The 26,850-nt window shown below is 41.2% G+C and overlaps 1 protein-coding gene across 3 annotated transcripts in view; it reads left to right on the top strand.

The window, feature by feature from the left end:
• DPYD (dihydropyrimidine dehydrogenase) overlaps positions 1-18,059 on the top strand; it is a 336,246-nt gene extending 318,187 nt beyond the window's left edge. For all 3 annotated transcript variants that reach the window (XM_085068147.1, XM_085068146.1, XM_085068148.1), the window contains 3 exons: positions 4,168-4,311; positions 13,795-13,935; positions 16,625-18,059. In XM_085068147.1, the coding sequence (XP_084924273.1) occupies positions 4,168-4,311; positions 13,795-13,935; positions 16,625-16,795 (456 nt within the window). In that variant the 3' untranslated portion in view covers positions 16,796-18,059. The remainder of the gene's footprint in view (positions 1-4,167; positions 4,312-13,794; positions 13,936-16,624) is intronic.
• The last annotated feature ends 8,791 nt before the right edge of the window (positions 18,060-26,850 follow it).

Below are 26,850 nucleotides of genomic sequence, written 5' to 3'. Positions count from 1 at the left end.
AAGTTAGAAATAAAGCCTGGGTCATCTGATGCCTATTGCACTGCCCTGTTCACCAGACTGTTCCACTGCTTAGGCTGCTTGCTGGTGTGCCCATAAAAATTGCAGCAATCTGGAGTGGAGGATTCTCTCTACTTTTAGCCATTAGGAAACAAGCACCTTTTTCAGTTCATAATATGCTCAATTACCTTTAGATTGATCCAGGAATAAATTATAATCAAAACAGACTTACTCACCTTAAAGCTCTTTGGCTTAAGGTTTCATTGTTGATTCATTAAGTTGTCAGTTCTCTATTGGCAGGGTAATGCTTTTTTATATCTGAATAGAGACAGGTTTAGTGGAAGATACTGTTATCTTTAAATGAGCAGGATTTAGCTTTTTTGGTAAGAACAAATTCATCAATGATGAATCCCTTGAGAAAGTACTGAAACAAAAATCACAACGTTGCTGAAGATTTATACAGTTCATCAGTTAAAAGGCAGCTTCTGGAAGTGGAGGTGGGGGGAGGATTTGGATTTTTGTTTTCTTTCTGTAAATACTTTAGCAAAATATTTCAAGCTTCCAGTTTTGTAATAATGCAATTATAAACAATGAAATAATTCCACTTAATATATTTATTTTGACTCCATTCTTGATGTTATCCCTCCAGTAGAAACACATTGAATTATGTCTATATAGAGACAGATGGATACAAATAATGCAGCTATAGACATCACTGATACGGATATATAAGTAGACAAGAATTATCTAATTACTCTGCTTGTTGCAATCTTCTAAGCACTTGCTATGCTCCACATATTCATATTAATTGTTTTTTCTCGGCAGATGTTGATATGACAAAGATACCAGTGTATGGAGAGTTTACTGACAGTGGAATATCTGGAAATTAAAAAAAAAAAAAGAATTACTCTATAAAGATTTCAAAAGCAAACAAAGTTAAACACACCAAGCTCTGTGCTTGTGTTTTCACAGGGAATTTTGTTGTGAAATCCCCCATCTGCTTAGGAAGGTATCCCCTACAATGTTTAGAGGTGATTTAATTTTAAAATCTCTTAAATATCCATCTCTTCTGCAGTTATTTCAACATTTTTCCACATTTGCTATATCCAGTAACACACTTCATTAAAATATTGTTTGCCATTTCATATGGCCTTTGACTGCAAAATGTTTGAAACCACAGCTCTGAACAATAAGCAGTCTCCTCAGCATTCCCCATGTCTGTGCATTACTCATGAGGGGAACCATCAATAAGTCCTTCCTAAGCTCCTGAGGCTACATTTTCATGTATTATTTATTGCTATAGAAAAGATTGCTGGTTTTCAGTGTTGTTTAATGAAATTTGGCTTGGCTGCTTGTGAACTACTAGACCCCAAACACGGAATAACCAGGCCATTTGTATGGGCACACAGTCACCTCTGAAGTCAGTGGAAGCTCATTGTGTATGTGCCCAAGCCTGGACCAAGACCTACATGTTTCCTTAATTATTTTAAATTCCATTTAGCCAGGTTCTTGATGGAAAAACAGCAGTGTATGGTAAATATGAAGATTGGATGACAGCTTTCTAGATTAATCATAATTTATTTTTAAAATATGAGGATTATATGGTTTAATTTAACAGCACGCATGTCATTACAAAACATCTGAATTATGGAAATGAAGTCATTGCACACTTCTCAAAATGCCTGCTGTACCTTCCAGCTAGCTGCTATGTTAGATGTAAAAATCTAAATGCTTCCATCTCACAACTATGAAATTTAATTAACCTTTGTAATTCACTTTTCACCTTTACACAAAAATGGATTCTTTTTCAACACTTTGCCTTAGATCACCTATTTAATTTTAATATTCCTAGTGTTTGTGTCTGAGAAGTTAGGAGATTTGGCATATATTAAGAGAACAGAAAAGTAAAGGATTTATTCTGCAGAGATTTGGCTGTTCTTTCCAGAGATGATCTTCAATCAGTCAAGCCTTGAACAACTGTCTCCTCTCTCTACTACTTCAGTTAAAACCTCAGCAAAATTAGCTTTGCTACCTACTCTCAAAGTCAGCAATTCAATTCCTGGCCAGACAGGAAAGAATCCAAAAACGCTTTGTCATCAGGTCTCCTGCCCCCTCAAGCCAAAGTTGTTGGCATCAGCACATAAATTATGGAGCGGAAATAGTTCCTCAGTGACACAGCTACTACTTATTTGTAGCCAAAAATGTATTTCTAATTGATTCAGCCTAGTAGCCGTACAAGAACACCTTTTCTCAAAATTTGTATTTCTTAGAATTCTGCTAAAAGTTTTAGGTTTCTAAAAGTTATCTAGAGAATTGAGTGGATGTGTGCATGCTTTGGAGCCTATTGATTAGATTGGAATTTGACAAATTCTTCCTTCTACTCATTTTGCTGTTTAAAATAATCCTGCCCTTGCTGTCTTGTTTGACTTGAGTCTGTAAGGCCACCACCATATTGCTGTTTGCTGGTATTCACAAAGCCTGATTTTAAGATGTCCTAGAACACTTCATGTACAGCAACTGCACAAAAAGGAAAGTTTGATGTCTGTAAGGAAACCCTTGAACATGACATGCAGGAGCAAAGCTCCCATTGAACAGACAAAGCAAGAGTCCTCTGCCTGCAGGCAAACTCAGGCTACCTCTACACTGGGGACACATGGGATCTGCAGTCCCCCCAGTCCTGCCTGGCTTCTGCCCATGCTGGGGCTGTGACCAGACTGGGTTCAGTGCCAGCCTGCAGGAGGCACCTCCTCCAGAGAGCTCCAGGAGACGGCGAGGCTGGAGCTGACTTGCTGGTAAATATGTGTTGAGACCACAAACCAAGTCTGGGAAGCAGGGAAGCGTTTCAAGGACCTCACCCTCTGGCTGTATGCTCAGAGTGCCCAAAACCCAGCAGCGAAGAAAGCTTTTGTTTGTCATAGTAAGAAGCCTGAGGTTCCCAAGGTGGGGTATTGTGACTGACAGAGCTCATTGAGGAATTTTCCTCCTAAGGATTAGCAGAAGAGCAGGGTAACCTCTCCTGGATTTACTTCATTTTAAAAAATAATAATTTGTAAATTTTTAAATAATTTGGGGTTTAAAATTCACATTGAAATTCCCTCTTAAAAAATTGATAAGCACAGCAGTACCGTATCTTGTTCGATATGCTCTTTGAGGTTGTATTATTAGCGTGAATTAATGCCAGCAGCTGCTCAGGATATGTATCCCCTGTTACTACCTGCTGGTTTCTGCAGTACTGCTGGAGCTTCTGAACAGGCTTTCGTTAGGTGGATAAAATACTTTTGCAGAATAAGGAACTAGTTTCAGGGACGAAGGGCATGGTCTATTGCATCAAACAGAAATCCATTTTTCTACCATTTTTCGCTCATCTAAGTCTGTGATTGTGGCATACTACAGTTGTCCATATCTCTGCTAGGCAAGGAAAAGGATTTTTTTTTCCAGGAAGATGAGTGTTTTAAGAAATCTGATCCAGATCTTTCATGTTCTTGGGGGAGACATGAGTCTTGCAATTCAGTGAAATCTTCCTCTAGAGTTTACCTAATTGGGTTCAAGGACTAAATGTTGCAGAAAAAATTGCAAGTGGGACATAGAAGTAAATTAGGAGATTATAATGTGTTTCAGTTAATTTGGTGTTTGTTAGCCTTACTTTGACAGATCAAAACAGCCTTCTGTTATCACACTGACAAATACGTTTGTAAGCTTTAAAAATATGTATTGATATATTCAAATATTGATACAAATGATCTTAAATACTGGTGGAACCCTTCTAAGTAAACTGATAATTTTATTATACCTTTCCACATAGTATAAAATAAAACAGAAATAAAGTTACACATTTGAATTATTTAACATGATACATTTTTATATACAAGCAAGTATGCAATGGGGAAATAATAGACTGTTGGATGGTGACCTGCAATTCAGCTATTTTTCTGCTGTGAGATATTAATATTTTAATATTCAGTATATATTTCCAAGTCATATCCCAATGTTCATATTTGATTTTTATTCACGTCTCACTCTAGTGCAGTCTTACCGATTTCAATTTCAGCTTCCTGAATAAGAAGCAAGTTGCAGTCAGCATGGACTTAAAGTCTCACCCTTGGGATCAGACTCATCTTTTTACTACACCCTCTTACTAAGCATAATCCTGTTTACTGGTTTTTGTTTCAGAAACTACCCAGTTTTGGGCCTTACCTGGAGCAACGCAAGAAGATAATAGCTGAGAACAAGATTAAACTGAAGGCACAGAGCTTGGCTGGTGTGCTTCCCGAGAAAAAGCACTTTGTTCCAAAGAAGCCCATTCCAGCAATCAAGGTAACAAAAATACATGCATAAGAGATGATAGGCAGTTGACATGCACAGTCATTTCTAGCACTTTGAGTTGGTTATTACTGCTTTTAAGCTTGTTAGAGGGCATCAAAGACAACTCTTTATGCAGACTTTCTAGCTTTTAACCAAAATCGATGGGAAATTATTTGTGATGTACATGTATAGGTATTTCCCTGATGTCATTTTTCAGAATGAAGATATTCAGGCAGTGGAACAGTAGTTGCAGATCAAGCAGGGGTAATGCCTTGAAGAACAAAGCAGAACTGTTTAGAATTCCTTTCAGTCTGAATGCTACAGTATGAGCTGTTTTGCATGATCCCTTTTGATTACTTGCAATGTGCTAAATGCCTCCATCCCTCATGTAGGATCGATGGCAAAGGCTGGTGTTCAGTACATATAAAAGCTGTGTCATAGGTTTAGAGTTTGAACTTTTAAAGCTGGAGAATGTTTGTCTAAGTAGCTGATCCACCATCTACAATGAGTAAATGTCAAGGTAAAAATAAAACCTGTGACCCCTATCTACTGCATAATCCATACATTGAAGCTTTTCCCTTCCCTTAGGTAGTCAATAAATATCAATAAAATGAAACAGCACGAGCTAATTATTCTCGGTGTTCATTTGAGAGCTTACTTAAACTTCAAATCTGAACAGGAAAAATAAGTAGGCAATTTTTTTTTTTAATTTTAAATCAGGATTCTCATGTAGACTGTTTATAAAGCAATATGAAAATTATATCTGTTGACCTTGTTGACTGTCCTCTCCATCAATGGGAGAATATCAGATATCTACATGATCAGACCTGTAGGAATTCTTGAAAAAATAAGGCAAAGCATAAAATACAGCATGAGCAGCGGCCCAAAGAAACACATAATTCCCAAGAGAATTTTGCAGTTTACCAATACATCCAGTATGCCAAGCTAACTGGTAGGATGGCAAAACCAGACAAAGAGAAATTTTTAATTATCTTTGTGTTTAAGTTAATTAGTTTGCCACTTCTGTAGACCTCTCTCAGGGTTTTGGACTGCTTATTTTGGTTTATTTCATGCTTTTGAAAATCCCTCCCCTCCTGTTGTGCTGAGGTTCCCTTCTATATATATACAAAAAGTTCCAAAGAACAGCAATCTAGTCTTTTTTCCTCACTATGATGAGCATTTTCAAAGCCTGTTTGACCTCAGAGGTTTCATGGTTCTGTTCTCCTTGCAGGGGGAGTATTGATGTAGGGAAAAAGAGAAAGAAAAAGAAACAGCCAATAACTGCATTTTCAATGAGATGGCTTGCTTCTGAAAACAGCAGAAAACCAAAAAACTGATACCATCCAAAAGCAAATAAACTGAATGCAGGGAAATGTTTAGAAAGAGGAAAAAACAGACATATAGACTAGGAAAAAAACCATTAAAAAATTGAGGTCAATAATTTATCATGCCTAACTCCAAGTAGAAAAGCAAAAAAAGATCCAGGTAGTAGGAGATAGATTAAAAAGAAGAGACCCTACTGCAGGGAAGAGGAAAATTAATTCCCCCAAACACAAACTTCTGTTTACACAGATATTGAATACTTCTGAGTGGTGTCTGAGGAGCTTCTCAGCCAGAGAAATCAGGTTAGCATCTTCTTCACACCTTGGTTTAAATGCAACTGAGGCAATTCCAAGAAGATAAGCATTTGCAAAGCTGACTCTTGACAGGCTTTCAGTCTGACCATCTCTTCAGAAGGGAATGTTTTAACCACAGTGACAAAACCAGCAGTGAGAGGTGTTGCACTGGGTTTGCATGGCAAGGTTTTGATAGAGGTGGGGCTGCAGGCTGGCTGCTGTGACAAGCTGCTGAAAGCTGCCCAGTGTCTGACAGAGCCACCAGCACCAGCTGCAAGGCAGAGCTGCCCCTGGCCAAGGCCATTGCCAGTGATGGCAGTGCCTCAAGAATGACGGATTTTAACAGGGGAAGAAACAACTTCAGTCACAGAGAGGAGTGAGAATATGGCCTTGCCAGGGATCTGTGTAATAGAGGACCATGAAACAAAGCCCTGGGGGAAAGAGAGGCCCAAGCAAGCTGGAAATATTCAAGATTCACCTCTTCCAAGCTCAGGATTGACTCATCCCAACAAAGAAGAAGATGGGAAAAAATTCACGGAGGCCTGCAGGGATGAAAAGTAGCTCCTGGACAAACTGAGACACAGCAAGAAAGCCCTCAGAGCACACCAAGATGATCAAACAGCAGGAGCACCTCTCCTGTGTAGACAGACTGAAACTTGTTGCTGTTCAGCCTGGCAAAGAGAAAGCTCTGGGGGCACCCTAGAGCCCATTCCAGTACCTAAAGGAGAGATAGGTGCCCTTGAAAGAGCTATGACCCCTGCATTGGCTGCTTCTGTTTTTGGAGGGTTGATACGAATTTCCTGATGCCTACCCAAAATTTCCTCATCTGTCTGATCCGCTATTGGGTTGGTGATATGTAGATTCCAACATTTACAGAAATTCCACATGCTGTCAAATTGCCATTTATTTATCAATTTAAAACCCCTCTGTGATTATCCATAATCTAATTTATTTTTTGCTGTCTTTTCCCATAGCTTTTATCTTTATTTTCATTATTTTTCAATATTAATTGAAATGGTATAGTTTGATATTCAGCAGGGTTGTTTATTCTTTCCTCACTTACCTGTAATATCAGAATTTGTGCTGGGTGTGGATATGTGCCCTGGATCTTTGTTTTTTGGTTGCAGTTTTGTACAGCTCCCACAGATGTATTTGCCTACTTCAGGTTACCTCCTTATTACTTTAATTTCTTTCCTTATATGTTCCTGTGTTTTCTTCCTAATAATTTAGTTCTTTGTCCTTCAGGGCCTATACCACAATATTCAGTCACCATTTATCTGCTTATTTTATTTCTTCCTTTATTTATTCCAGAAGTCTTGCTGTAGAGATTGTTTGGTAGTTCAAACATTGTGGCAAAGCTCTCTTAGCTAGGTCATGACATGCTGTTCCACCTGCTGGAAAAATACCCACAGAGATCCTCAAGCTTAAATTCCTTGTGTTTGAAATATTTTTCTCGCTTGTTTGTACATGTACATGGCACATATACATGGTCTTTTGGACATATATGCAAGTCTATTTTTGCTGAGGTGTAAGCACCTGTCTAAAAGCACTGTGGGAGGCATTTAGCCATGTAGTCCAGTGCTGTGCTAAATCTCTAAAAGCCTCCTGAGAAGTGAGGAATATTGAAGTAGGGACAGCATTATTTTGCCATAACTATTTTGCCCTTGTACCATTTGGATCCTTCCTGACATGTATCTCTGTGGTTTAACGTGAGTAGTTTTACCTTGTGCTTGCCTGCCTGGAAAAGACCATGTTGTAATCTTCATCATAAATGTGCAGATGCTGCATATTTCAGGTGGAACTATGCGTGTGTCTCCTCTAATTTATGGGACTCTAAGGCTGCTTCTCCCAGGTTTTTACTCCAGTGTGAATCACAGAAATACACTCTCCTGCCCATAATGGTCTTCTCTTCTTCTCTTCTCTTCTTCTCTTCTCTTCTCTTCTCTTCTCTTCTCTTCTCTTCTCTTCTCTTCTCTTCTCTTCTCTTCTCTTCTTTCTCTTCTCTTCTCTTCTTCCTGTACCTCAGAGAATATTCTCATTATATATACACAGGTTAAGGAAATTTTAGTCTTCAGATACAGGGAGAAATCCTAGAAATCCAAGCTTCTTCTTTCCCTCCTCATTCTGACTGTGGCAGAAGGGCTGCTTCAAGTGGCTCTGCAATATAATAAAATAGAAAAAAAATCATTTCAGTTGGAAGGGACCTACAATGACCATCTAGTCCAACTGCCTGACCACTTCAGGACTGACCAAAAGATAAAGCATGTTGTTAAGGGCATTTTTCCAAATGCCTCTTAAACGCTGACAAACTTGGGGCTTTGACCACCTCTCTGGGAAACCTGTTCCAGTGCACGACCTCTCAGCAAAGAAATGCTTTCTGATGTCCAGTCTGAACCTCCCCTGGCATAGCTTTGAGCCACTCCTACATGTACTATCACTGAATACCAGGTAGAAGAGATCAGCAGCTCTCTCTGCATTTCCCCCACTCAGGAAGCTGTAGAAGGCAAGCTACAAACTAGACAAGCCTGAAGTCCTTTGCTGCTCCTCATAGGACATTCCAGCTCTTTCCACAGCTTTGTTGCCCTGCTCTGGGTGCATTCAAATACCTTCACATCCTTGTGAAGTGGTGGGGCCCAGAGCTGCAGGCAGCAGGCCAGGTGAGGCCCCAGCAGTGCAGCACACTGTGCCATGGTCACCTCTTGTGCCATGATCACCTCTTGTGCCATGGTCACCTTTTGTGCCATGGTCACCTTTTGTGCCATGGTCACCTCTTGTGCCATGGTCACCTCTTGTGCCATGATCACCTCTTGTGCCATGGTGACCTTTTGTGCCATGGTCACCTCTTGTGCCATGATCACCTCTTGTGCCATGATCACCTCTTTTGCATGGCCAGCTGTGCCATGTTTGCTGTACCCCAGGACATGGCTTTGCCCTCTGGGCTGTCCAGGCACAATGCTGACCCACGCTGAGCTGTGCCCACCAGCACCCCCAGATCCCTTCCTGTAGAGCTTCCAATCTTCTCCTGGTTATATTTCTGGCTGGTGTTACTCCATCCTAAGTGCAGAATCTGGCATTTGGACTTGTTAAATTTCATCCCATTAATCATTGCCCAGTGCTCCAGGGCACTGTGCTTCTGTTGGTAAAACTGGAATGACTGTGTATTCCACATCAGGGCTGATTAATTAGAACAACAGCACTACAGTAGTTGTGGGGCTATTTTCTGTCTTAACACCTTACTAGTTTGTTTGCCTCTACTCAGGACAGTTCTGTGAGCTGTCAGTGGTGTCTCCTACCCTGTTTTCTCCTGCAGCTTCCTTTTATCTAGAATGTATCTGTTGGCAAGATCAGCAAAAGTTACTTACTTTGATAAGCTGCTTGTCAAACTGCATTTTTTCACCGTGATAGTGCCTGTCCATCTAGTTTTATAAAATAACTACAAGTTCCTTGGATTTTCTTTAATTTAGTTAAAATGGAAACTTGTATCAGCTCTAGAGTCTTCTGGTTCAAATCTTTCCCTGAAATGCACTCAAGCATATTAAACAGCATCATAGCTAAACCAGAAAATTGAGACACTTCGTTATGCTAATATTTTAAGTTTCCTGAACATTGATCATTGTATTCCAGCCCTTTATTTTTACTCTGTTTAGCCACTTCATGGCTAGTTAATTTCAGAGGTCTGTTGTGTCACAGGCCTCTATCAGAGGCCTTGTCAAAATTAAAATTCCTGAGTTTTTGGTTTTTTAAGAGGGTATTTTTTTGTATTTATTGCTTCACTGTCTTCATGAAGAATTGTGGTAGATAAGTGAGGCATAATTTTCGTCACAGAAACCATATTGAATTATGTCACAAAGGTTCATCTAAGTGTTTGGACAACACTCACAGGAATACAGTGTGATTTTTTTGGGATTTTCCTGTGCACAGCTAGCAATTGGACTCAATTATGTTGGTCCCTTCCAACTCAGGATATTGTATGCTTCTATGATTTAAATTATTTTCTAAGTCCCTCTTTAGCTAGTGCTGCAACTGTCATACTGAAAACAAGGCTTAGAGGTCCCTAATTCTCAGAATACCTTTAGCAGCCTCTTACAAGTATTGGCAAAATATCTGTAATCTTTCAAGTAAAGTTAGTTTTATGTATTTGTGTTAGCTACTTTACTGTAAATTGACCTTGGTCATGTACCCTCAGATTCTGGTGAGCTGTTATTCTTTAATCCATAGTTTTCTTTCTAACATTTCTTCTTTTCATCTCTTACTCTCTGACCATACTTCACCCTTATTACCAAAAAAGATCAGGTGGAAGGCAAGTGCCTCCCTAATGTGTGCTCCCTTTGAACTGGCTTTATGACATGCAGTACCTGCACTGTGTATGGCTTTCTAATGAGAGCCCTGTGATGTTCCTCATCTCTAGAACACAGTGTGGTCTTTTTCTAAAGGCATCTGCATAAAGATGGACCCAGCAGGTCTACAAGGACCAGAGCTGAACCATGAATTTTATTTACAAATATAGGTTTGCTAATATGATGACCAACGGAAAGCTAATCACCATAAAATGTTTAATACATTAACATTAAAATGCAGCTATTGTAGAATTGCAAAAATAATATCCTGCTGAACAGATCTGCTCCTTGTGTATACTCAAACCCACATCTGCTTAGCTTAGTGACAAAACAATTTTTTTTCTGTATTCATTAGTAACATAAAACTAATGGATTCTGCTCTGATTCTCTCCATAGCAACTGAATTCCCTGACAGTTCCAGTTGCAGGACTACATTCCTTTCCCAGTTTTTTCAGTAAGGTTTTGTTGAGAAGGACAGCACAGCAGTAATCAAAAAGACTACTCTAGGTCCCTGCTGTCACAAAGGTGCAGCTTAGGAACAAATTTAACTTCCAGCTTTTTTTTTTTTTTTTTTAATTGCTGCTGGTAATGCATAAGCCAGAAAGAGCACAGCTTGACTTTCAGAACCTGGCTTCCATTTGCAGGTCTGGCAGTTGGCAAAAAAAAAAAAAATTAATCTGAAAACAGTGCAAATTTGATCTGGAGGCCATTGAGATATACCAAGTGTGGAATTCCCTAGTGCCATTTTAAGCAGTTGCTTTTTGGAGTGAAACCGCTTTAAACAGTGAAAGCTGATTATTTCTTGCTGCACTGTTTATTTTGTTCCAAGCATTTATGATTTGATGAAAACAAGAAGCTCTGAGATGCTGTAAAAGAGTGCACCTGCAGAACATCTTTTAAGTACCACTGCTTTTTTAGCCAATAATATCTTGAAACTCTGCAAATGAATAAAAATTCCATTTTTGCTTGAGAGAAAGAAGTGATTAAGAGACACAACACCAATGAGTGTAAATGAGCAGTAAATCATTGACACAGTCTTTTGAAATCACTTTCGGGCCTCTAAAGTGCCATCATGCTCCCTATTTGGGATTCTAAGTCCCCAAAAGTGTATTTTTGTGAGCTGTGAGAAGTGAGACTTGGTTAAAAATGCAGAAATCACCATGCCTTATGCATTGTTTTCATTATTCCCTTTGTAAGTTTGTAGCTGGAAAAATCAATTTTGATCATGTTGTTTCAAGCAACCATTTCCTGAGCTATCTAATGCCACCCTAGACCTTGGACTGTCTTCCCCCTCTCCTCCAGCTGTTTCCCTGGAAGGGCATTAACCACCTCACTCCTTTACCATTTAAAAAGCCTTCTCTAATTTCCAGCTTTGAATTTATTCATGGCTGGCTTATAATCATGTGTTCTTGTGCCAACACTGTCATTTAACTTATATAGCTCCTTTTCCTCCCTGATGTACATACACACACACACATATATATACACATACATACATTATATTCCTGCTCTGCTTTCATCTTCCTAAGCTAAACACCTTGTAAGGTTCTTTTTTGTCTTCTCTCATAAGCAAGGCACTCCATTCTGTGGTTATTTGAGTAGTCCATCTCTGCAACCCACTTGAGCTCTGTGGGTTTTGTTAACATCTAAACAATGTTTAAAGAATACAAATGTGAATCCAGAACCTCCCTGAGAAAATTACCTATGCTTTTTAAATATGTGCTTTTTTTAGACTGAAGAGCTCTTCACTACCAGGAATCTCCCCATGTTGATACTTTAGCAACACAAGCAGGCAGTGGAAAGCTACTTAATTGTATGTTGTGCAGGTTTTACATAATTCCTTTAAATTCTTGAGCACACAGCTCATCACTTGCAGGCAACGTGCATGTGTGTCAGTGGAAGGTTTGGGGGCTGTTGACGCACAACAGAGGCTTTAGGACACTTAGCATTGCTGGGGCAGTAGACCACACAATGAATATGTGTATTTTGAAACCTGCAGCAGGTTCAAAAGACAAGGTTTGTCAACAGACAAGCCTACCTGAGAACTGAAACAAGCTGGAGCTGAATACTATCACCACAATATTTCAACTGACACAGAAGACTGCAGACACCTGAAAACTGCTGTAAATGCACTAAATCCACAAATGTTTCTGAGTAAGAACTGGAAGTGAAAAGATGGGGATGTAAGCGGTTCCTAGGAGATCACATTTGATTCAGTTACTGTAGTTCATCAGTGGAGTCACACAGTAAAGGGCTTCATGTTCAAGTCTTGTTCTAGTAAAAAGTATTAGCTGAAACACTTTCATTGTAGTTAATTGACCTTTTACAGTAGTTTAAGCAAACATTTTACTTCAAATTTGCAGTGAGTTTGGACCATGCACATAATCAGCTTGCACAGCTCAAGTGATGAGTGTTAACTCATTAAGCTGTGATAACTTGCTCACAGTCATCTGTCCACACTCATCATGCTGCCTTTAGCAATGTGCCATAGCTGTTTTATGCTGAAAGAGCATTAATGTTCTCTGCATGTTGCTGAGAAGAACTGGAAGGCTTTAAGCATTGAATGAACACAACCAAGGTATTTCACATGGCAGCAACTATGGGGTTTGGCAGAGAGAAAACATTTGAGTGTTTTTGGAACAAGAAAACAGTGCAATTTGCCAGTCTTTCTTCCTGGGCATAGGATTTGGTTTAATTTTCTACCTCAGCAGTCACTTGGAGCAACTTCATAGATCCTAATACTGCATCCAGTGAACAAAGAAATTTGTCTCTTTGCATAAAGATACTACTATACAAGTGCTGAAGGCCAGGTAGACCTCATTCTTTCAGAAAGTACTGCTGGGTTTGCAAGTTCTTAGCAGACTGGGACTTGTTTCTGCATCTAATTCATGCAGCAGAGCTTTCCTTTTTGTGTTATGTACCCATGTGCTGCTCTGTAATAAACCTTTTGCAGCACCGATGTGTAAGGTTGATGCCACAAGTTCCTCCCTGTGAAGTTAACAGATCTTGCAGGATTAGACCTAGAGCTTACTTCTGTACAGTATTTGCAATAAACTGATGATCATGTTATTTGTGCATCTTGCTAAAGAGAGAAGAGCTGTTATTGTTCCTCTCAGTTTTTTCTTTCCTTGCTGTGAGTTCTTAAATCTGTGCTAGTGACAAATGACCAAAGATGATCTGATTGCAGCATGTCACTCCTGTTTTACATCCCATTTTGTTCCTTGAAGTTTCACCCAGTCATGGCAAAACAACAGCAGGTGCAAAATCTACTACTAAATGTGTAACCTATTTGTAGAATGTGTTTGTACACAGCATATACTTCTAGTGTTGCCTATATTCAAAATGTGCCTGTATGGAAGATTCTTTGTATTTTACAGGGGATATGAAGGTCAGCATCTTGGAAATTTGTAACAAAAATCCTGAACATCATCAAAATGCATGGCCAAATCTCCCATGTTAAAGTATTAGAGAGTGCTCCTGCACAGCTGTACAGACTGCCTAGATATCTTATAAATGAGTCGATAACTTTTTTTTCCCCCTAGGATGTAATTGGAAAAGCACTGCAGTATATTGGAACATATGGTGATCTGTGCAACACAGAGCAAGTTGTGGCTCTGATTGACGAGGAAATGTGTATCAACTGTGGCAAATGCTACATGACCTGTAATGATTCTGGCTACCAGGTAAGAGCACAGCTGTAATTAGCAGAAAGGCACGAGGAGTTATCTTTCTGCTGCTGGGAAGAAAGAATTCACCTTCTGTTAATGAGCAGGTGGCAAAAACAGATGCCTAAAATGTTGACTTGAAAGCCCATCATGCTCCCAGGCTCTGGCTCACAAGCCGTGCTGGAGCACTGCTGGTCCTGGGGTGCTGCACAGACCATGTCACTGTCACAGGGCCCTGACTGCAAGTGGGGGTCTTCTTAAGAGGAAAAAAATGAAGGAGCCCCAAGTTGAATGGCAGTAAATGTAGTTCTTGATGATTTTCAAGTACCTGAGGGAGAAAGGGAAGAACACATCCCTTCCCACCAAGGGGATGCAGGGAGAAAAGGACTGGTCTTATTGCCAAATGCTTTTTAAGGAACCCCATCCTTGTTCCCTCAGAATAACCAAAATAATTCAGGTTTCTGGCAGGTGGGATTTTGTTTTGATCTTCAGTGAGTTACAAATCCTTTCTCCAGGATAACTGCCAGGGTTTGGAGCAGCAGGTTGAAGTTTGCAGAAATCATTGTCACCAGAAAATGGCCCAATTTTGAGCTGAGTCTCCTGTTTGCAGCAAAGTATTTCTCTGATTGCTCATAATGGTAGCAAGTTGTACGAAATACATCGGCATGTCTAGGTGCTATTCTATGCCATGTCCCCTGGAACAGATGGACTGGTCTGCAGTAAAAAAGCAGTACAGGAGGACTCATTTTCTTTTAGAAACCCAGAATAGGGTCTAGCATAACATCCATGGAATCCAATGTGCAGCAAGCAGTAATTTCTTCATTAATTTTTCCACATATCTTAGTCTGAGAAGAGCTTGTCAAAAACAAATACTTTAACTGAGCACCAAGTTTCCTCTGGACACCATGAGTATTTGTTCATCTTTAATTCAGTCTAATCAATAATAGGTCTGATGATCTGAACTACATAAAGTCACAGAAAGAAATCTTCCATTGAAAATCAGCTCCTGCAATTCAAACAAGTATGTTAGAGCAGAGGTGTTTTCCACTGATACAAGAAAACTAATGCTGTATTTATACCAAAATAGATTACTATAGTAGCATTTTAACTGTCTAAATTTCTTCTTGACATTGCTGTTTTCATCTCTTCCCCTTCCATCAGATTTCTCAGGAATATTATATTTTTTATATAACCCTTAGAGAGAAAAAGATTGGGTTTAGATTTAGTAAAATTTTATTTTCTGTAACTGGAACAAAAGTCAGCACCAAAAGGACCAAAGTTTAAACTCACAGAGGGTTTTCTAAGCACAAAAGAAAGATGCTTTTTCTTTATTTAATTAAGGAAATTGAAAAGAAATTAATTGAACAGAATTGCAAAGGAATTCTTAATTGCAAATAAATCAACAACAACCCCCCTCACCTTCAAAACAGCATCTGCTTTATGCTTCCCTTTGTTTCAGAAATATCCATGCTGCTCTACACAGCTGTCACCTTATATGACTCCAACAGAAAAGCTTTCCTTAATTTAAAGTCAGCACTGTAGTCCTGACTTCCTCTCCCTCTTTGAACTCCTTTCAAGATGTGCATTGTTGTTAGGGAGAGAGAAAGAAAGGAGTCCTCCTTAAATACTCACGAGCCAGAGCTCTCTTTGTGCTCAAGCTAAACTGAAACTCAGAGATCCAGGGCAGTTACTGCAGACTTCATGCCCTTGCTGGTTGCTACAGCAACTTCTGTACCTTCCTAGTAGTGAAACCCCAAATGCCTCACTCAAATCTGCCTTTGGAGCCAACCTGCAGCAGCACCAGCACTTCCCATCACCTCCCTGCCTCCCCCAGATGCTGACAGTGGTCAGGGAGATTTGCTAAGGCATTGCTTGTTTGCCAGAGTTCAATTTTCAGGCCTGATTTTCCGTCCTAAACTCTTCGAAGTAGATATCCAATGCTTTTGGTGCTTTTTAAAATTTTTTAGTTTTTCAGTCTTGCTTCTTAGCTATTGACACTTTTGCAGTTGTGTGATGCTTTTGTTTTTGCTTTTAATTGTCGTTTCCATTATACCAGGAGCTTATATCATTGAGACTGCAATTGTTATTTCACATTCACAAATACACTTATCACCCTAATTGGCAATGAGGATTCACGGCATGGAACGTGACAACTACAGCAAGCTCTGCCTGCCCCAAACTCCAATATCCCTTTCAATGAGTTGCAAAGGAAAGTAATCACACGAGGCACAACGAGCTTTGTTTTCCTGTACTGTTAATTGAATTAGACTGCTTATGCTGTGCTGAAAGTAAAAGTCAAAAGAATGCCTTGTGGTGGGCATTGTGCTAAAGCCGTACAGGTGTGCTCTGGTGTCTCCTCTAAACCAATAATCCTGGCACATCGCTATCTTAGGAAGTTTTTCCTTCACGTTAAGGAGAAATACCCTCTGGGAGTTTAAATATCATGGAGCAAACTCCTCCTTTTGTAACCAGCCCTTGTAACCCGTGACCTTTTGCCAAGGTGTAATTTGGCCCACATCTCTAATTTCCCAGTGCCTGGAGAGGGACTCGTTTTGTTCCCTGCCAGTGGAACAGTTGCTATAGCCGCAGTGCAGAATCACACCAAGATGTCTCCGAGTGCCGTAGCGCAGGAAATGCAGACACTAGAATGGGAGCAATTCTGACCTTTCCAGCAAGTGCCATCAATAATGTTTATTCCTGGTCGCAGGCTATCCAGTTTGATCCCGACACCCACCTGCCCACGGTTACTGACAGCTGTACAGGCTGCACCCTGTGCCTCAGCGTGTGCCCCGTTATCGACTGCATCCGCATGGTTTCCAGGACAACCCCCTACGAGCCCAGGCGCGGGCTGCCCTTAGCCCTGAACCCCGCGCACTGAGCCGCCCGGCCCCGCCGCTGGCGGCAACTTTACACTTGTTTGATGCAATTGATTTGCCTTCTAATTAGTCCTTGCAAATCTGCTTGGGTAAAAAAATGTAATATTGATAGCTGTTACAATGAACGCTGCTTTCCAATTACTATTTTTACAAGAATTAAGTTTTGAAATTACAGGAAGGTGGTCGTGGCTGTCAGTTGTCCACTGTTTGAAGTGTAACTTTCTTGTTACAATTCATGCTGTGATTTCAAAACTTCTCTATAGACTCTCTGTGTATTTTCTGGCTGGAAATATAATTAAGAAAGCATTTTTAATGAACTACAAATCAATGTACAAGCTAACTGTTTTCAAGGAGGGCATTTTGTAATTAAGCATTACATTTAGTTTTAAAAGAGTTCTGTAGAAGATGTAATTAACTACATAGCATTCAAACAAAGCGATTTGGCTTCTATTTTTCTATAGACAGAAATGAAAGGGAGTTTAAAATAGGATTTAAGAACTGGATTAATCACTTTCAACTACTACAACATATGGTAGTGTATTTTTATAATCCTTTCTAATTCTTTTTCACACTAGTCACTTTATAGAATAAATTTGCTTTGCACTGACACATGCTGGACTCTTCAGATTTGTGTGTTGCATGGGTGGTTTGATCATTACTTTCCCCCCTCAGTGAACACTTATAACATCTCCCTGCAAACAGTTAAAATGGCTTATTAGGAAGTCCAGGTTGCGTTTCAGGATTCTGAGAAGCAACAACATCTTTTGCTCCAAGCTCATCCTCTAAATAACTTTTTAATTGTGCCAATTAATGTTCCAGAATGTACACGTTTCAGGTCAGAGATCTGATTACGTGCAAATGGACTACACACCCCGCAGGCTGCATTTGCCAAACAAAGACACACAGGGCAAACTGGCAAGGTGATTTCCCCCAGTGCTGGTTCGTTGTACTTACTGGCTATGTATGGTTGTAGTATTTTCACAGCCAAAAATAAATACAGATTCATCTGTCTTACTAAACAATATCTCAATTTTAATCCATTTTTCACTCACAGTAGGAACTTTCTAATATGAACATATTGCTGTCTGCTTTGCTCCACTTAAGAATATAAAGCCTTTCGTTTCATAACAATAATAAATGATCTATCAGTTCAATTTCTCATACCATATATTGTGAGCAGCAAAATCTTTGATTAAAAATATACCCTGGTTTTTGTTTCTTGATTTATGAATTGTACACTGAATTATAAATAAATGTTGAAACCAACTCGGATCTGTTTGTGATTTTTCTTTTTGCATTTACTAAACAGATTTTTTTTGTAGAGCCTTGTCAGTTGGTGTTTCAAGATCTCTAAGATTCACTCCAGGAAACATTAATGAGTTAATTCACATGTACATTATTCCATTGATTGCCTACAGTGCAGAATGTATCATGCTCTTTGCCCCTCTCTGGCACCTCTTTGTCTGCCTTTGACTTGCCTTCCTTTTGCCTTCCTTCCCCACACACACAGGGTGCACACACTTGTAAATTTGAACATTTTGAAGTGTCATTTAGTGTCCTTGCTCCCCCAATACTGTTCTGCTGGTGCTGTGGGCTTGCTTGGTAGGCTCAAGCCCAGTGTCTCCACTAATAGCTTTCTCTTCATATTTTAATTTTCCTGTTTATCATTTTGGATTTTTCAGATTCAGATGAAACAGGAACAGATAGTCATACTGCTTAGAAAAATATTTTCTTGGAACTTCTTTAAAGCTCCTAGTCTTGCAGTAGTCTCTTATCTTACATGAGCTCCTGAGGACTCACAGGAAGAACAAGCTGTTTTGCGAATGTCGGTGACAAAGTTTGGAGAGTGTCTGCGTGTACTGCTCGTCCCTCTGCCGAGGAGCTGCCTAACAAGCAGCATGTCCTTGAGTGGGGCAGAAAGAGACATCAAAATCAGATCATCTGAAAGTAACATTTTATGTTCTCAGACAGCAGATGCAAGGAAAAGTGGCTGTCTTCTCCCAGGCTGTTACCATGAACTTCTTATTCTGCATCCTGCCTGCCACGAGCCCTGCGGGTGAGAGGTGCTGTGTCACCTGCGGCTGAGCTGGGCAGCCTCTCCAGGTCTTCTGATCCTGCACGCCCAGACCTGATTATCTTGCTGTCCTGAAGGCATCATATCTGGTAGTGTGGCTTCTTTTAAATACAGGACAATGCCAAGAGACTTAATTTAAGTATCTAAGCACACATACCTCCTAAATGTAGCAGCAAAATTAGAGCTTTTCCAAGGATATTCAGTGGTCACAGGACATTCAGTATTCTGCAGTGGCTAAAAAGTAATCTTTGGAAAGGAAATGGCATTCTTTGTGAATCAAGACTATAATCAAGACTATAATTTGTTTATTAAAGAAGAAACAATGGGTTATGTTTGTACAGGGCTTTTTCTTGCTTCTCGCCCTCTCCCCCACTCTTGTTCTGCCAAGTCCGTTAACAGTTTCAGGAAATGCATTCCCAAATGCATTTGTTTCTAACTCTGACAGTCAGCAATAAATCTGTGTGTTCCAGGAACTCCGAGAAATAGCAACATTTAGGTCTCCTGCAGGAACGTCTGAAGTCATCAGGGTAAGGTGAGGTGTAAACAGGCAGGGGAGAGAGCCACAAAGGACATGTTCCTGGGGTTTATATGTGTTTTGCATTGATCTTAGGGAATCCATCCCATTTAGTGTATTTAAGAACCAAGAAAAAAAATTAGAAAAATCTGGTCTAGTCTGCAAATTCTGTAGCCAGTTATTAAAAAAGTGATACGAATCTTCAAAGTGTAAGAGGTTCCAAACTAAGCTCATATATTTCAGTGATTTAGTTGCACATTTAAGGAATTATGTATTATTAAAGACATGATGGTTGACATCCTCCAACCCTGGCCCTTGCAGTTTTTAGACATGTTGTGCTACAGATTATTATTATAAAATACTGTAAACTATATTTGACAAATTAAATTATGATAGAAGTGCCATAGCTCATCCTCCAGTAGTAGCACATTCTTATTCATATCATATTCCTGAACACAAAATGCTCCCCATGTTTAGTGGATGCTCTGCAGGCCAAGAATTACTTGAAAAAGCTGCCAAATGTGCTTGTGTGAATCCCAATGCACCCATACATGTTCACTGGAAAAAAGAGATGTTTTGCCTCGCAAACAGACTATGCAGGCAGTTTGGGTTTTGGCCTCTAGGATGAACTGACATAATATTTCCAAGGCACTGGATTGGCAACATTAATAGGTACATTTGAAAAATCACACAGGATTTTTAAAATACATCATTTCCTGATTTAAAATGGAATATTAATTTGATCTCATAGCAAAATTAAAACTAGTCTTTGCATGAATCTCCTGGGCAGCCTATGTCTCCAGTGCTGAAGCCCTGCACGTGTATCCTGCTCCTTGCTCAGATACTTTACCAGTTGCTAGAGGAAGCCTTTTTAGCAGCAATCGATTTGCTCAGTTCATAAAATTTGGTAGCAGCAAAATGTAAGTTACCCATCTAGCATCAATTGCTGCTCCTCTTTGTTGTGTTCTGGCAGACACAGAGCTCTGGGAGAGGTGACTTGGCAGCCACAGAGTGCCTCAATGTCATTTCTGCAGCCTCCCCACCTTCCAGTGCCTACTACTGTCACCTTTGGCTCCTCCAGCTTTGTTGTCTTTAAGCCTTTTATCTCAAGGTGGCGAAAGCGATTGCTAGACTCAAGGCAAATTATCCAAACCCCAGCTGAGTGCCATCAACCTCATGCCTCATAAAACCACTTTGTTTAACACAATCCAAGACTATAGCCTTAGAAATAAAATGTTAAACATAGATATTTCCTATCAATAAGATCTTGCCAATGTATTCTGTATGTGTGTTTCATTATTTATCTACTGTAACGTGGGGTTGGACATGTTGTTAAAATTTTATATTTTTCAACATTTCCTAGTAGAAAATATTTTTTAGATAAAATATTTATTTTATTGGCAGAGGTTTCACTTCACCAGGCAGCTCCACTTCTTTGATGAACTGTGGAAGATAGGTTTTCATTGGCAACATCTGGCAACCTGGCAGACGCTCTCGGCAGCTGGATTGGTAACTTCAGAGTTGCTTCTGGGTCTTTCATATAATTAGTCTGCTTATGGGCCATCTGGGTTGCTTTGTTTTCGTTGTTGCCATTTCCTTTCTTTTCTGAGAAACTGTAATCTTTCCAGTTGTTACTCCAGGAGATCAATTTTTAATAACTCTTCCTCAGGTTAGTCTACTGGGTCTTGTGCTAAACGTCCGCACTGGCCTTGCCCAGGAGTAGAGATCTTGCTTTTATCCCTTCTTTCTTGGAAGTCTGAATTTGCTCATCATGATTTTTGTGATGTGGGAGCAGAGCTTCTCATTGCTATCAAGCAGTGAAGCTGGAGGTCAACTTGGCAAGTGAACAATTACCACCTCTGCACAAAGAGAGCCCTAAACAATCCAAATCTTAACAGTAACACTCACATGCACTCTCCCCTTTTCTTAAGCCCACTAAAGTTTCCACGAGGAAATGCAATTGTTCCTTTTCTGTAAAAGAACTCCAAGTTCTTAAGCTTTTCCCCACACCCACCTGGATGCTGGGGCAGTGGATGTGAATCAGCCTGGAATCAGCCCTGAACAGAACAAAGTCCTTTGTGCTGTGGCTCAGCCGCTGAACACTGTAGCCCTTCAGTTTATCCACCCCTTGACAAATGCTAACAAACCTCTGAACTATTGGGATTTCTATTGGTGCTGTAGAAATACCAACCTTTCCACATATACTGGCAACCAGCATCCTTAAGAGCAGCAAATCGTTTAAAGGTGTTTCTCATCTGGTTTTGAGGTACTGTGTAAGGTTCAGGAGAATCTTAATAAATGGTTTTCATACAATTTGAATAAAACAGTGGCAACCATTGATCTGCTGAGTCTTTTTGTAAGACCAAACATTTTACTTGAGCATTGTGCTACAGTTAACGTTGGTCCTCAGTGTTTCTGCCTCCAGTGGAGAGCTCTCTTACTGCATTTCAGCAAGAGGCAAGCAGTATCAAATGCCTCCAGTCACCAGCTCACACTCACCATTGCTGATTAGAGTCACATGCGACTGACTGGAGCTAACCATCGTCCTAAAGGCCATCATTCCCACCTGTTTAGTCTAGAGACTGCTTATCATCACAGCTTTTATTTCTGCCTGTTCCAGACAGGCTAGGCCTCAGCACTGGAAGCTTCATATCCAATTGTTGAGAAATTGTGTTTCTCAGGAACATAACAATGCAATTATCACGCAAATCAGATGGCCTGCACATGGAAGTCACCCATGTTGCTCGTGCACATGTATGAGGCTGAATTTTGTAAGTCTGAGTTCAACCAGGGGGGCTAGGAAATTCTGTTTCTCCTGTGAGAAGAATATAAAGTCTATTTTCCATAAGGTGAAATAGCTGTCAGGATGGTTTCTGGGCTGGTGCCGCAGTGGTTGCCCCTGCAGGCATCTGCCTCCTGATGGTAGGAACTGCCCATTGTAGAATGTTTGCTGCTTCACCATCACACACAGAGCAGTCTCTTCAAAGCATCCCACACTGCACTCTGGGGATCCTTTCTGATAACTGTGCATAGGTAAACCCCTTTCATAAGTTTTATGAGGTGCCAACATATATGTTATTTTATGCTACTAGCCTATTTATTGGATTAGCTTGAGGATTTGATGCCAAAGCCGATGATATTGAAAATACACATCACTTCTATTGTGGCTAAGAAAATCAGCTTTAGAATTAGAGAGACCTTGTATCTGGCATTATGTATGGCCCTTTAGCTTTTTAGCATGGCTGTTCCTTGTTGCTATAGCAACTGAATTAACCATTTCATTAATATAATGGAATAAAACACATTTATTCATTTTTGCACTCACGGGTAATCCACATTCAGCTTTCAGCATACTTGTCAAGCTGTGCCCCTTTCACCTCAGCCCCAGATATTTCCTCAGCATTGCCAAAGGGTTTCTATTTGTATTTTTTCTTATTGGAGAGAGTGAACTGTTGGTTTTGAAGAACGTTATGTTTTTTGTAATTAAATTTACCTTCATTTCATTGGTTAGCTTCTGCTTAGCATCCCTTAAGTGGAAAAGCAGACTTCACAAGCAGCATTTGGTGCAGAGAAGTGGTGTTCTTCGCATCAGAAAAGAATAAATCACTTAAAATAATGAAACCTCTTGCCTCTGATCAGCTTGTAGGCTAAATTTGGCATGAGGTGTTCTACAGTAAATACTAGCAGTACTCAGCTCTGTGTGCTGCCCAAACAGTCGTGTTGCTGAACTGTGGTATCAAAAGCAGATGGAGTGCTACACTCTTTGTTTACCTTGGGTTTAATGCTTCCCAAGCCATGCCCACATGCCGTAATGGTTATTGAAATAATAGTTTAATTAAAATAATATGTCTGCCCATCAGGAGAAGGAAGCAGGATTGCTCCCCATGTGTGGCACAGCAGGAGCAGTGAGAGCCCTGCCTGCACTGCTCTTCTCAAGCACTGCCATTCCCAGTGCTGTCCTTATGCTTGTTCCACAACTCTGCGGAGGCCTGGAAAGAAGTGGGGTTTGGCTGAGACCCACAACACCCAGCACTCCCCTTGGCTGCCAAGGGTTTGGCCAGCAGGAACCAAAACAGGCCCCACAGTCAGCTGGACAAGCTCCTCATAACATGCTGGTGCCAGGTAGCCGCAGGGGCTGTGGTGACAGGCAGGTGTAGCCAGGAATTGGGGACCCCTCACTGCAGCTTGCTGCCTGCCAGGGACAAAAAGGGCCCTGGTGCCCTGGGGCACACCAGAGACACCCTAAGCCTGGCTGGCTTTGCAGCAAAGATGGGACAGTGAGTATTGCACAGGCTCTTGGACATCATTTATCTGGCTGTCCTTCCAGCAGCTACCACTGCAAAATGACAGGTCAAATTTCAGCCCATGAAATCTATTGTTATTAGCAATTCCCCATCTGAATTCATTACAAATGAAATAACATGTGATACAAAGTGGGGTTTTGTTTTGAGGGTTTTTTTAGTATAACTCAGAAGTTAAGAAACTGAAGTTTTACTGGAAACAGAGCAGATGTGTAAATGATTTTGAGAAATGAGTTAATTAACTTTGAAGGTATAAACCCCTTCATTAAAAAGACGAGGCATAGAAGTAACAGCACAATAGCATATTGCCTGCTATAGTATTGTTCATTCACTGCTGTTTGAGTGAATGTATAAATCATACAGTCTACAAGGGCTAGTAGAGTCTGTATCATTCATGTGTGCTGCCTTCCCTACCTGAATTAAATTTTAAGTGCTTCCTCCTAGGCAATTCATTGTCTAAGAAATGCCCAAAAGATCCAGAAGGAGAAAGTTACATAGCTGGTAAGGTGAAAGACCTACCCTGGACACACAAGGCTGAGCACAGAGGCTCTGTGCGCATTGCAGATAGTGCTGGTGCCATACTCTCCTCCTGCCTTTTTTTCTCTTTGTGTATGGAAAGAATCCTTCGAGCTGGCTAGAAGTAATACAGGTGTGTTCCTTTTACACTGCATGTTGTGATGCTGTAGGGTAAGAGTGTGGACTACTAAATGTTATGGTGATGTTTAGCCTTTGCATTGTTTGGTTTTGGGCAACTTGTCATGTGGTGTAAGTTTAGCCAGAACATCATATGATGTAATGGTTAACAGAGAGCTTGTGGTTTCAAAAGCCACATTCAGAAGCCTTGCATCCAACACTTTCTCCCCTCACATAGGTTAATACTGGTACAAGAATTAATATACCTTTTATTTTTACCAAAATTTTCTATCCTTTACTAGAACTTGGCATGCATTAAAAATGGTAGCTGGGTACTTTATACATTCAACAAATAGGATGGAGAGATTTTAGCTGCAAGTCATTGAAATGCCTCTTGTCCAACCGTGAGGAGAGGTATTAAAAAAAAAAACTATGTGTTTCAAAGCAACCAGGAGCCTGGCCTGGCCTTCCTCTCCTATTGCCATGGTGGTGTGAATCCCTGGGCCCCTGGCAAGCCTTTGGTGGCTTTGGAAGCTCCCGCGGGCTCTAGCGCCGCAGCTCAGCCCCATCGGCCACCGCTGGGCACCGCCGGACTGCCAGTCCCTGTCCGCTGCTCAGCGCCCGGCACGGGATACAGCACAGAGGTGAACGACCTGCTTCCCTCTCTCCCGAGGGCTGATATGCGAGGGTTGTTTTGCGCTTGAACAGAGAGCTGTGTCTGTGCCGAACGGGGTATTATTTCACCCCTAGTGCAGCCCCAGCACCGAGCGAGCGCCCAGGGCTGTTGGATGGTCTGCAAACAGCAGGCGTGAGAAAAGAGATGCTGTCCGGGATTTGTGAGTTCCAGCCGCACCGGCGGCTGCCAGGGTCCCTGCGGCAGGGAGCCGGGCTCTCAGGGTCCCTGCGAACGGACGGGAGGGGGCTGCCAGGGGAGAAGAGGAAGGGCAGAGCAGCCGCCCAGCCGGCTCTGGTTCAGCTGAGTCAGGAGAAAAAGCAGCCCATCGTGTGCCGACAGCCAGCAGGAGTGCCTCCTCTCCTTACCCCTTCTGACAGCCTGGGGAGGGAGTGGAGCACTGCCGCCCAAATGTTTGACACTTGTAGGGTCACATCGCTCCCGAATGCCACATCCCAGGGCACCCGTAGCTCCCCTCGGCCATGACCCCAGGCCATGGCAGCGATCCCGCCGCCCAGCCACGGCACTCGCAGGGAGAGAGACTTGTTTTTCTTGGATGCCTGGCTTCATCCCAGTGACCGGTAATATGGATCCGAGGTGTTGAAAGTGAATCATTTAGCACTGGTCATGGCCTCACAGTACCCGTGACTAGGTTGTATTTCCTTTTGTCCCACTTGAATAGCAGTACACACTCGGGTGCTGTGATATCAATCACAGCATATTCCAACTTTCCAATGGTAAACATGGAATGGGAGGCAGAGCTATTGCCACAGAAACTCTGGATGCCAGAATAAAATCAGCATCATATTATTTATGTTGAAATGGTATTTTGCTGCAAGAAATCCTAGGCATAGAAACAGTGCTGCCTATGCATTTGTCTGCAATACATTGTGACCGTGTGTATTTATATATTATATGTATGCTTTATATATTGCACATTTCATATATCAGCCTAGACAGATGCTAATTATTGCTCACAGTTAAGTTTCTCTTTCAAAGCATGTCATGTGAGATGCTGATAAAAGGCTGGTTATCTCCAAATCTCCAAAGAGGCGTGTCTACAGCAGACATACCTTAAAGCCTAGCTGGGGAGGGAAATGGTGTTAGAGGTACTGATGGATGCACCCCTCAGATCCGTAGCAAGAGCTGTCTGTAACTGCTGAGTTTTGGCAGCTGCGTTATGGGGGAACAAGGAACAGCAGGCAGGAGGTTCCAGCAGCCCCTAGCCTGTGCATGAGGACATTTACCTGCTCTTCAACCACAGGACTTGTTCATCTGCTCCGCTTTCAAGGAGTCTGTTCACAGACACACAGAAAATCTGTGCTGTCCTCTGCATTCAGAGAGCCACTTTGGGATAGAATTCATCTGTGCTGTGTCTTTACACACTGACAAACACTTTCACTGCCATCAGCACCAACCCAGCCGTGCATCTGGGCAAGGTCAAGGGAGAGGAAGGTGACCTTAAACCCAAATCACACGAGGGCCCTAACTGCACCAGAGTGGAGGCACTACAGTTAATTTCCTACTGCAAAGACACAGCCTCAAAACCTGTGCCCTGGGATGATAGGAATCCCTTGGGATTTCTCTGTTACAGGAGACCCAGGCAGGTGTGTTACCTTGCCCCTTAGCTGGCAAGCCACATCCTGTGTTGCCTAAGAGGTCCAGTCCAACAGGGTTTCATTATTTTTCGGGGTTTCCATTGTTTTCGTCTCAGCAAAAAATATATTGGCTTACAAGTGAATTCATCACTAGAGATTCAGAAGCACATTCCTGTAGTGCAGACATGTTTCAAGGGGGTGAATACAGGCACTCATCTGCCCTTCACTGCCCTGGAGACAGTAGCTCCCTGTCTCCTCTCTCTT

The sequence above is a fragment of the Lichenostomus cassidix genome, chromosome 8, assembly GCF_008360975.1.
Source record: "Lichenostomus cassidix isolate B80296 chromosome 8, HeHo_3.0, whole genome shotgun sequence".
Taxonomy (NCBI): Eukaryota; Metazoa; Chordata; class Aves; order Passeriformes; family Meliphagidae; genus Lichenostomus; species Lichenostomus cassidix.
The sequence above is the reverse complement of the archived record's forward strand: the minus strand, read 5'-3'. Positions and strand labels throughout refer to the sequence as shown.